The sequence below is a fragment of the Onychomys torridus genome, chromosome 7 (genome assembly GCF_903995425.1).
Source record: "Onychomys torridus chromosome 7, mOncTor1.1, whole genome shotgun sequence".
NCBI lineage: Eukaryota > Metazoa > Chordata > Mammalia > Rodentia > Cricetidae > Onychomys > Onychomys torridus.
The window spans coordinates 98,178,122-98,190,805 of NC_050449.1; the positions used below are offsets into that span (position 1 = coordinate 98,178,122).

At 39.6% G+C, this 12,684-nt stretch overlaps 1 protein-coding gene across 1 annotated transcript in view; it reads right to left on the reverse strand.

The window, feature by feature from the left end:
- Positions 1–12,684, reverse strand: part of Nek11 (NIMA related kinase 11) — a 233,011-nt gene that overhangs the window by 126,175 nt on the left and 94,152 nt on the right. The window contains exons 7-9 of the mRNA XM_036193523.1: positions 3,951–4,100; positions 3,765–3,843; positions 2,027–2,112 (exon numbers count right to left, since the gene is read on the reverse strand). Of these exons, the coding sequence (XP_036049416.1) occupies positions 2,027–2,112; positions 3,765–3,843; positions 3,951–4,100 (315 nt within the window). The remainder of the gene's footprint in view (positions 1–2,026; positions 2,113–3,764; positions 3,844–3,950; positions 4,101–12,684) is intronic.

Consider the following 12,684-nt stretch of genomic DNA (forward strand, 5'->3'; position numbering starts at 1 on the left):
TGCCTGAGGCTTCCTCAACCACATCCTTTCTCTCGGAGTCATTTTCTGCACTTCAGACAGGGCTTGCAGAGTCTGCAGGTGTATCTTTCTCTGCCTATAAGTAATAAACATTCCCCAACATGCAACTCATACCAAACATGCTCAGAAAAAAAATTAAACAAATATTTTACAGAAGTATCATTGCTCTATGGAGAGAGCAACATCGTCTCGAGGCAGGCCAGGAAAATCTAATAAACTCCGAGTGGGTAATGAGCCAACAAGGACTGGAGTTAATCAGCGTTATTTTTCAAATTAGATTTCTGTTTAAAAGCAAATTGTGTACTTTCCAAATTTCTGCTCATTTCATTGCCTATGCCTGGTTTTTATAATGTAAGACAAATTGGGATCTTGGCCATTAGAGAGTAAATAGGCCACCAGAGTAACTCATCTATGTGTATTATTAGGTCACAGTCTTTGGAAAAGCAGTGAATTCTACCTCCAGCACCCATTCTTTCTGTAGCTAAGGGCCAGAAAGTGAATCCAGGTTTCTCCCTTTGTAAAGAGTGGGCTACACTCACATGAGATAATGTATGCACAGTGTCCAACGGTGGTATCATAACAACTGTATTTTCTTGAACGGCTTATATTCTGGGCTGACTCTAATAGGTATTTTATGGTAGTGTAGTCCAATGGGTAATGGTGAGGGTTAATAACACTCTCTGGGTCAAAGCCTAGCTCCCAGGTTACACTCTGCTATCTATTGGAGGTGATGGAGTCTCCGTGTAACTATAAAAGAGAATAGTAACACCTATGTTATAGGGGGAATCCTTCATTTACTGAAGAATCTCTTTTTGTTCAGTTGCAGAAACTGCTTACACTAAACAAGGATGGCGAGGCCTGTGGCTCCATTCCCAGTGACTTCTCCTCCCATACCTGACTTCATTAGGAACAAATACTTCAGAAGGCTCTTTGCCCTCAGCGTCTTCCTTAAGAAATACTGTGAGAAATTGAATATAATCCAGACCAGAGTGTGCCAGGAAGGGACAATTCTCAGGCATATGTACCCCTCTGTTTTATGACTCTATGGACTCCCCCTGAACACAGTCACAGATCCTGCAAATAAAGGGGACTAGTTGAAATCAATATTTGATAGTGTGAAATGCCCTCCAGACAGCTGAATTCCAGCACACCATTGATTGTAAAGTGTGTCAGGCAAGTGTTCCAAAACTACTGTGCAAAATGATAGCTACACTAACTTACTATTTTTAAAATATGATAACCTCTACTCTCACATTTCTAGTTAGTAAACAAAAATAAACTTAGACTTGCTTGAAAAAATGGGTAGCAACACAAGAAAATAATCTCATTAGAGCCATGTCTATAACTTTACCGCAAGGGATCTCTTCTAGGTGCCCATTTATTAGGTTGAATGGTAGGCTGGAAAATCAAGTAAGACACAGTTGAGAAACTACTGGAGTGTGTGTCGGAGGACAGTGTCTGCACTGGGGTGTGTGTCAGAGGAGAGTGTATGCACTGGGGTGTGTCAGAGGATTGTGTATGCACTGGGGTGTGTCAAAGAAGAGTGTCTGCACTGGGTTGTGTCAGAGGAGAGTGTCTGCACTGGAATGTGTCAGAGTGAATTTTGGCTTTTTTTCCCCCAAATGCCTACAACACTCTCTTTCGCTAGATACATACTCTGTCAGTTAAACAAACACTATATGAAGCCATTTAGGTTTCTGATAGAAGGCTCATTAGCATAAACATTCCTAAATGTCTGAGATACTCGTTTCTCTATGCACTCAGGGCAACTGCTGTGCTGCCTGCCCTGCAGATCTGTGAGCTGTGCAGAAGTTTAGACGCTCAGGATTTCAGCCTGCTGGGGCAGATGGTTTTGGAATGCCACATTACTGAAGCTTCTTAATTTCTTGGCAAGACTTAAGTGAAATCAAGGATGCCCCACGCAGTCAGCTTAGTGCTAATAGATTTTTAAAGACCATACTTAGCATTTCCATGGGACAGGCTTTTTAAAAACAAAGCAATCACTTACATGGCATTAATTATATGAACAGCATCCTTCTGACAAACTGAGTTCTTGTCTTCCAGCATCATTTCTGAATATTTACACATCAGGTGCTGAAATAAAAGAAAACCATCACGATCTTAAAGGTCCTTTGTCAGCAATGGAAGGGTGGGAAGGTGCCATGTGTCTTTCTGACTGACACTCTTCCTGACCACAGCAAAGCACTTTAAGATAAAACTCACAGCAGCTGGTTCTCTCTCTTCAAAGGATTAAATAGGATTATAAGCAGGTTGCATGAGAAGACTCCCTGGAAGTAGCTCCTGCCTTCCTCTCTAACTCCCCCTGGCTCTTGTTTCTCTCTCTTCACCCGTTCCCCCCCACACACACAGGTCTTCCCTCCACTCTAGGAACACCCACCCCTCAGCCTTTAGTAGACAATGTCCACCCCATCCCCGACAAAATGGACATTAGGCAAATGAGACTCTTAGCTAAGGGTGTAACACAGACCTCAGCAAGCAGGGGAGGTACTTTCTTAATATACAGTATCATCTGTAAAATCAAAATCAGTGCCCAAACCCATGAAGAATGTAATTCCAAACACTGACAAGATCCAACCCTGAATCTGAGCAACTACACCCCGCTTGCATCTCACAATTCTTGGCCTTGTTGGGGTGTGTCTTTAAATTTTTATATTTTGCTATCAAGGAGATAATGATTGTAAAATATTGCATAACTTGAGAGATGGCTTGGCAGTTCAGAGCATTGGCTGCCCTTCCAGAGCACCCTGGTTTGCTTTTCTGCACCCTCATGGTATATCGTAAATGTCTGTAACTCTAGTTCCAGGGCATCTGAGCCTCTTCAAGCCTCCTTAGACTGCTCACCTGGCTGCCTCCTCCCAGAGTAAAGATGGCACTACTCCTCTGACTACCAAGGAGCCCTTCTCTCTCTCTCATTCTTTTTTTCCAGCACCAGTCTCTTTCCTCTTTGTTCTTGCTAGAATCTCCATGTTTCCTACTTTTCCTTGGCTACTGAACTCTTAGGATGGCAGTCAAACTTCAGCAGAACAGGCCATTCCTGGTCCTTTGCTTTCAGTCTCCCTGAGGGGAGACACTGTGCCTCATGGCTGAGCACACCTCATTCTTATCTTTGCTTCCTCTGGGTTTAGATCTTCGTCCACCGGTGAAAAGCAGGCACTTGTTAACAAGACAGGTGACCTGGTGGTTCCTGTTAGAGTTGCTGAGGGGTTAGCTAAAGCCTGAGAGGTCCATTTAAAAAAATAAATAAAAGCCTTGGAGAGGACAGTTTGCTTCTTACACCCCAGGCAGGTCCTCTCTCTAATCAAGCTCTCTAATTCAAAGGAAAAGAAAAGAAACACCAAGCAAACTAAATATGCTAAGTCATGTCCTAAAGAAGGGAACAATAAAAGCTCAATGAAAATCCCGGATTTCCATACTATTAGAGTACATTCTTGTACCAACAGGGATGGACTTCAAAGTGTTCAGGTGACATCTGCCAATCTCAGGGACATTGGGTGGATAATAGGGTTTTAGGCAGAAAAATTAAAGCTCTGACTTCCCATGTCTGGTGGCATCGGGTGACCAGAGTTTGTTTGCCTCCTTTGCAAAGAGATTTTCCTAGTGTTCCTCTTGGCTTCTTTTAAATCTTGCTTTCCTCCTTTCTAGCTGATTCTTAACCACATCTCAGACCCACAGCATAACCTCGGGGCACAGAATGTTAGCCCTGATACCACTCAAATTTCCAGTACCTGAAGCTGCTCGTCAATGTAAGGGACTTTTAAAACTTCTACAGCAGATGGTCTCAATGAAGGAATCTTGTTCAACATGCTGTAATATTAAAAAAGAAAATTACTTTTCAAATGAAGAAAAACTTAAGTTCATTTTAAATATAGGAACAAAACTTCAAATGGTCTTTTTCAGACTTGCTTCCATACCGTTCCATAATGCTGTTTAGTTCTCGTGGGTATCTCTCAGGGAGTGAAGGTGTGTCGCCTTCAACAATATTTAAAACTACAGACAAGAAACTGGAACCAGCAAATGCATGATCCATGCAACACATCTCATATAAAATGCATGCCAGTGACCTATAGACAAAAATCAAAGCATTTAAAACAAAGAACAAATGTCCCATGTAAAATGTGTCCATCAAAAAAAACAAAAAAAACAAAACAAACAAAAAACCACCTCAGAGATACTGGGGCATTAGCTACAATGCACCAACATCTATTTCGTTCACAGACTACATATTTGCCAAGAAAAACCTAGATCCAAAAGACAGACAGACAAATAGACAGACAGGAACACACACACACACACACACACACACACACACACACACACAGGCACACACACACACAGGCACACTCATATGCATATAGGCATGCAGCACACAAATCCAAGACCCATCAAGGCATGAAGTACAAAGAGAAATCTGAACACTACTTTTTCCAAAGGAAAAATAAACAGCCCAGTAGCAAAATGTCTGCACAGATTGAAGAGTCTAAAATTTGATTAATGTAGCCAGGAATTTTCAAATTAGCTTCTATGAAAGAAAAACAAAATGAGGCTACATATTACCTGCCTAAGGTAGTGTTTCAAGTTATGTATGCAGAATGAAATTTTAATTTATCAGCCTGACCTGTCCTCTGTGTGTACTGTGCATGTTGAAAAGGAGGCTGCCATTATTTATTAGTTTTCTGAATAGAGTCCATTTGCAAGTAGAAAGGGAGAGAAACTATTTGCAGCTCACATTAAAATGTATAACTCTCCCTGGGGGATCATGAGACAGGAGATCAAAATCAGAGATCAGCCCGACGCCAAGGTGGGTTAACCATGCCAACTGGTACCTTCTGAGCTGGCAGAAACATGCTCTTAACGGTTCCACATTATAAAGACAATGAACGTTAAAGTTTTCCCTGAGCTCAGTATTAAGAAACAATGGGCTATTTTTATCTTAGGGGCATTGTGAATTATGTAACAGCCAGATTCCCCTTTTCATAGTGGTTGCTTGAAAGATGAAAAAACAAATGAGTTTGTGATAGAGTGTTTATAAGCTATATGTTATATAACTTTGGACAGAGCATTTAGTAAGTGGAGAGTATATATAAATAAGCACATGAACACAGAATTTATTCCATGGTTTCTTATGGAAGTGTACACATGCAAGGGGATTCTGAATGTGCACACTGAAGATGTTTCTGTTCCAGTAAGCAACAGTAACATTAAAGCTTTCTGGCTGATTACAAAGCACTTTCATGTATATCACAACAGGGACTCAGACTTCCCCAGTGAAATGGAGCCAATGTAGACAAGGAAATTGGTCAAAGTCACACAGTAGTAAACAGTAGAAATGACTCTTGAATTGAAGCATTTTCCTTCCAAACACTCTATTATTTCAATTAGAAAGAAAGACAATATTAGAAACAATTACACAGACCTGACTAGAGCACCGACATCAGCATAAACCCTGTAAATAAGAAAGCATTTGAAACTCGATCTATTCTGTGTCCATCTGTAAGAGTATTAAATGGTATCTTATATAGGAATTTTAATACAGTTAAGTTTCAGCATCCACGATGATAAATTTCTTCAAATGATTATAAAATAATGACATTTTTGGAAAAATAAAACCAGAGTGTTCCTTGCCAGCTGGAATGTCCTAAACACATTCTGGAAGGGAGTTCTTCTAATAAAGAGAAATGATCCTGGGCAGAAACAAACAATGCTAGAACAAGCAACCAACATTAAAAGAAGTACTCTGTGAATACATAAAAATAGACACTAATGCTACACAATATTGATAATACTTTGTTGGGTTGAAAAATTGTGTATAAAGTTATGGCAGGATAACACAAAAGACAAAAAAGAACAAGACAGTTCCTCCTGCTACTGAGAAAGAAGTCATAATGATAGTTTTACTAGACAGTGGTAAGGATGCCTGTTGTATTTTCTAAGTTATCATTGAAGGATAAGATAACACAAGTAAACAAGCTAGGAGAAAGAAAAATCAGCTACAAAATTTTCAACTAAAAGGAAGGAAGGAAATCAAATGAAAACAAAACAAATGGGCATAGAGAGCATAAACATTAAGATAAGATACAAATGTAGTTACACTAAATGTAACAGCAAAATAGTTCAATTGGAAAAGGCTTATCAGACCGGATTAAAAAATTACTGCTCTCCAAATAACCTTGAGTATCTGAACATAAGAAAGTTTGATAGTTACACATGCAGAGCCAATGAGACACCTTAGCAGGTGAAGGGGCTTGCTGCAAGCCTGATGGCCTGAGTTCAATCCCAGTGATCTACACAGTAGAAGAGAACCAGTTCCTGTGGTTTCCTCTGACCTCCACATTCACATCATGACATGTCCACTCTCCACTAATAAATAAAAATTCAAAAGACAAAGATATATCATGCAAGCACTTGCCAAAATATTGCTAGTGTAGGTATACTCATATCAGATGAAACAGGTTTTGAGGCAAGAATCACTATCAAGAGTAAGATGAGGTATTAATAAAGAAATAAAGCTATTAGGAGCATATGATAACTTTAAATATTCATGCATCAAATGTATGTGTGAAAGAGAGAGAACAGAATTAAAGGGAAAAACAAATGCTCAATCATGGTGGTTCATACTCATTCAATAGCTAACAGAACATCAACATCAATAAGGATGAAGAAAATACACACAACACATTAACCCAAGTTGACAAATTGCCATTAATGCAATCTATCATGACAAAATTCATATTATTTTCAATATGAATTCATGAACCACTTATCAAAACTGACCATATGCAAGGTCATAGACAAGCTTCAATGAGTTCAAGACTCAAAATCTTGAGAGCATATTCTCCAGCTACAGAGCAAGAAAGCTAGACATTAAAACTGAGAAGGGGGATAGGAGAGGTAGTGCAGGTGCAGGTGAGTCAGGCCCCAGGAGGGCATGAGAACAGGAGATCCGGCCCTGCTCCTTGCTATGTACTGCACTGGGTGAGCCAGCCTGGGCAATGCTGGAGAGCTCACCTTGGTGATGAGGATGAGGGAGAGCTGGTGGGCTGACCAACCCAACTAACACCCAGGCCCAGAACTAGGGCTATGAGTTGGCTACTCTAATGTCCACCTCATCTATGAACTGCTGAAATATGTGAAGGGGCTGGGCCTGCAGATCCAAAGCTGCAGGATCTCCATGACACAGGACAACAACAGGGTATCCAAGAGGAGTCCCAGTGAGGGCCCAGTATTGATAGTGTAGCAGAAGCCACAGATATCAAGCCAGACCAATGACTCATTACAATGAACACTTGCAAGTAAAGATGTATGGACTAAAGTGCTGTGAGATGTCCTGTATGTTGTGAATATATGTTGCTATGGTTTATTGATAAACAAAACACTGATTGGCCAGTATCCAGGCAGGAAGTATAGGCAGGACTAGCAGAGAGGAGAATTGGGGGAACAGGAAGGCAGAAAAGAGGAGATGCTTCCATCCGCCATGATGAGGAGCAGGATGTAAAGTACTGGTAAGCCACGAGCCACGTGGCAAAGTATAGACTAATAGTAATGAGTTAATTTAAGATAGAAGAAGTAGATAACAAGAAGTCTGCCACAGCCATACAGTTTGTAAGCCATTTAAGTCTCTGTGTGTTTACTCGGTTGGGTCTGAGCGGCTGCGGGACTGGCAGGTGAGAGGGATTTGTCCTGACTTTGCTTGGGCCAGGCAGGACTGGAGAAAACTTCAGCTACACTAAAGGGTATACTGTGTGACTCACTGGGCCACACTACAGCTTCCACAATGAGGTTTTTTCTTTTAAATTTTGTTTTATTTTATTGGATTAAACAGAAAACACACATATAAAGTCCTTGGATTAAAGAGGAAAGCTTACTGAATGAAACTGTAAGAAAATTGAAAGCATCAGATATATAAGGAGATAAAAGTTTAAATCCATGCTCTAAGTCAAACTTGATAGTTTAAAAAAAAAATATATATATATATATATATATATATATATATATATATATATATATATATATATATATATATATATATATATAAATAGGGGCAAGGTGCTAGGGGTGAAGAAGCAGGGTACAGGATCAACGAAACAAATTTTATTTGAAAATGTTACAATGAAACAATGTTCTGTATGCAAAAGAAAAAGAAAGAAAAGACAATCACATGAAAGGAAGGTTAGACAAAGATTTTCAACAGCAGAAAAAGAAACACAAAAACTAGCTAAATAGTCATGTTATCAAACTGTCTTCTAAATATTTATGTTTACATATGTAAACTAATACTGCCCTCAATCTTGGCCTGAGAATCTTCTCTTTACAGTGGACAGAAGTTAATGCAGTGCTGAGAATAAGTGACTACTGAGTACTCAGCCCTAATGGGACTTCTATGTCAACCACCCACCACGGCTCAGGGAGTGTCACAGGAGAGGAGCAGAAAAAATAAGAGCCGGAGGATGGGGAGGAGTACTGTGGAATGCTGTCTTCTGGATGTGCCATGGCCACTGCACACAGGAACTCACTAAAGCTACAGGTACCTGCACAAGATCAAGGCAGTAAGACCTGTCAGCATTCCAACATGCAGCACTAACTGGACACAGTGGATAACCAAAGTGGGGGCAAATTGGGGGCTCCCTGAGGAAAGTTGGAGAGAGAAGTTGGAGGGGGATATGATCAAGTTACATTGTTTACATGTATGGAACAGTCAAAGACTAAATAAAGATTCTATTTTTAAAATGACAATAAAATAGTATGTATAAAAACAAGAAAATATAATAGATCTCAAGACCAATCAGAAAACAAGGAGGAAAAAACACATCAACAATCATAGCAATGGAGAAAGGCATAACACTATGGACTTTACACATTTCAGAAAGAGGCATAGGAAGGTGTCTCAGTGAGTAAGTGTTTGCTGCGCAAGCATGAGGCTATAAGCTTGGATCACTAGCACCCATGTAAAAGCTGAGCATAGCATCATGCATCTGTAACTCCAGTGTTGGGGAAGTGAAGACAAGAATTCCTAAGGCTTATTATCACTAGTCAAGTCAATGGCAAGCTCCAGTTTCAGTGAGAGACCCTGTCTCAAATCATAAAGTGGAGATATGATATGACAGAAACATACCTAATGCCCATCTTGGGCCTCCATATACATCATGTACTCATATATCCAAATATTAGAAAGTGTTAGAATAGCATTTATAAACATGGTCCCCTCAAATAAACCAACATAAAAAGAAAGAGAAAACACTTCCTTTCATATTTAATTGTTACCTATTACTTAAAATAATAAAATTGAAATTGAGCTTTACTCAAAAACAAAAACAAAAAACATGGTGTTCTTACTATCAAATTATTCTAAACAGTTGTTGAATAACTCATACTAATCTAACTCAATCTGCTCATGTTATAAAGCCAGAAAAATACAGATAGTAAAATATAACAAATGCCTTGTGAGAAATAAAAATTATAAATTTGCTCGTGATTATAGATTTAAAAATCCCAACACATACAAATACACACACACACACACACACACACACACACACACACACACACACCACAAATAGAATGTTATGATATATTTAAAAGGTCCATATCATTAACAAGTGATTTTTTATTTCAAGAATATAGTATTTATTGATCTAGCATTTAAACAGTCAATCAATGAAATATGCCTCATTAGAGGAAACAAAAGAAAAACTGTAACATCATCTTAACAGATTAGAAAAAAAAGTGGCTGAAGAGATGGCTTTGCCATTAAAAGCTAGGCTCCAACACTTTGGGAAAAAGCATTTCATTCTCAGGAGTCAACATTCATCTGTAGTTTCATAAAGAAGAGAACACAGCACAATGGACAAAGGAGGAAACTTCCTTAGTCTTGTTTTTAGAGCTTTGGAATATATAGTAAAAAATATACTTATTGGTGAAATACTGAAATTTTACAATTTCCTACTAAGATTGGGAACAAGACAAGAATCAACATACCTTACCTATACTACAGGAAATTAATACCTAGGACAATAAGGTTAGAAAAATTAATTATAAAGATAAGCTAAGAATATTAAGTTATCATTAATCATGTCAAAATGACTGAGTACTTACAAAGCCCAGAAGACTCTAAAAACCTTTGGAAATAACAAATGGACTCAGCAAGCCTGCTAGATAGAAAGGTCGTTCTTGTCTCTAAGTTGGCAAAAAAAAAAAAAGCACCTTTTAAATGAAATTAATTGTGCCACTTAGACTAACATCACAAAATGTCAAATATCTAGAAATAAACCTAGTAAGAGGTGTGTCAGATCCTACAGTGTCAGCCATGATATAATGATTGAAATTAATGGACAAAAGCCAAGAGAGGCAGAGGGAATGGTAGATGCATCCTCACTGAAAGATTTAGTTAAGAGGAAGACACCATTTTTTCCTAAAATTATTTACAGACCCAAATGCAATGGTGGTTAGAATCTCCCATAGGAATTGACAGGGTGGCTTTAAATTTAAATGGAAATGCTACCAAAACAGTTTTATTTAGTAACTCTGTCCTTGTAAGAGTGTGGTGTTGGCAAAGAAGAAAGAAAGATAAGGAAGGAAGCAAAAAAGAACTGTTTTCTAATAACATGCAAATTCCTTGATGAAGGCAAAAGTAAACTATGCTGCTAGGGAGAGAAAGAAAGGGAGAGAGGGGGTGAGGTAAAGATCTTCAACAGATACTAAATGATCAAAACTCAGATGTTCTACATTATTAGACATCAGAGAAATGCAAATAAGCACCCCCGGGTAGGAATTCTGCATGCTCCTAGAATGGCTAAAAACTGAGACCAAATCAGTACTTGTTATGCCAGGAATAACAGTTTTTAAGAAAAAAAGACAGAGTTTGAAAGAACTAAGCCATACAAACCCCACCTCACTCTATCAGGTCAGAAGGGCTGGGTGGGAACATCAGTCTCTGCCTTGGTCAGTGTTCTATTGCTGTGAACAGACGCCATGACCATGACAACTCTTATAAAGGAAAGCATTTAACTGAAGCTTGCTTACAGTTCAGAGGATTAGTCCATTGTCAGCATGGCAGGAAGCATGGGGGCATGCAGGCAGACATGTAGTTGAAAGTTCTACATCTGGATCAGCAGACAGAGAAAGACACTGGGCCTGACTTGAGCATTTGAATCCCCCAAGTCCACCCCCAGTGACACACTTCCTCCAACAAGGCCACACTTCCTAATCTCTCTCAAGTAGTGCCACTTCCTGATGACCAAGCAATCAAATATATGAGTCTATGGCCACATTCTTATTCAAACGACCACAACCTCTGACCCAGGACATCTTGAGCTGTCTTGGAATCAGAATGGTTAATGTCTTTATCAATAACACAAATGGTAACCATGACACCAATGAAACTGATAGTTGAAAACTTAATTGTGTCACTATGAGCTAAATCTACAGAGAGAGAGAGAGAGAGAGAGAGAGAGAGAGACAGAGAGACAGAGAGACAGAGAGACAGAGAGACAGACAGAGACAGAGACAGAGACAGTCAGACAGACACAGAGAGAAAGAAAGTTTCACACACACACACACACACACACACACACACACACACACCATATATGGGTGTGTATATGTCTTTGCGTAGCGGGTGTGTGTGTGTGTGTGTGTGTGTGTGTGTGTGTGTGTGTGTGTTTGTACAGGCCTCAAGTTGACATGGGATGTCTTCCTCAATTGCTCCACACTTTGTTTATTGAGGTAGGGTCTCTCACTTGAACCCAGAGCACGCTGATCTGATGGACTAGCTAGCCGGCTTGCTCCAGGGAAACCTTGTGTCTGCCTTCTGAGTGTTGCAATTACAGCTGGCCTCCATGATAGCCCGGCTTTTTACATGGGTTCTGGAGATCTGAACTTGAGTGCCCATGCTGGCATAACAAGCACTTTATCCCCTGAGCCATTGCCCCAATCCTTCCTTACACATTTTAACTCACTGAGTTGATCTCACAACTATTACTATAATTGCAATGTGTCAGGTAAGTGGGTCAGGGTTCCATCCATACTGCAGGTGATAGAACTAGATTGCAGCCCTCCCTGCCTGCCTGCCTGCACAGACTTGAGCTCTGTGACAATCTGCCCTTCAGTGCTGCATCTATCCAGGCATTTCACATCATTACAGGCTTTTGAGTTAGAAATCGGGGCTGGCTCCAACAGAGCCTTTCAGAGTTTGACTTCAAACTTACTTCAGGTCTTGTATGGAGCTATAATCCACCTTTAATATTTGCTGAGGCCTTAGGCAACAGCATATAGGGCATCTGATCAAGGCAAACATGGGGTATAGTGTGAGACCCTGTGGGGAACGGAAAGGAGGGCCATCAGCATGGATTTTACTTTTGCACGGCTTAGAAGCAAACAGAGATTGGAGGTCTATGAACTGTGAACACATCATAAAATAAACCCCAGTTTTGTGGAGACCTAACTCCAACTGAGCCGTGCTTGGTGAATTTATTAATGTTATAAAATGATGTACAATTATTTTGCTAAACAGATGGTGGAATAATTAGATCCACAGTCTGATTAAGTAACACAAGAGTGTTGATGTAAATACTCGTTTATGGAAATCCTCTTAGCTACATTTCAAGCATGCTGCTTTTTATTTATTCAGGTCACTTTGATCCACTGCTATGT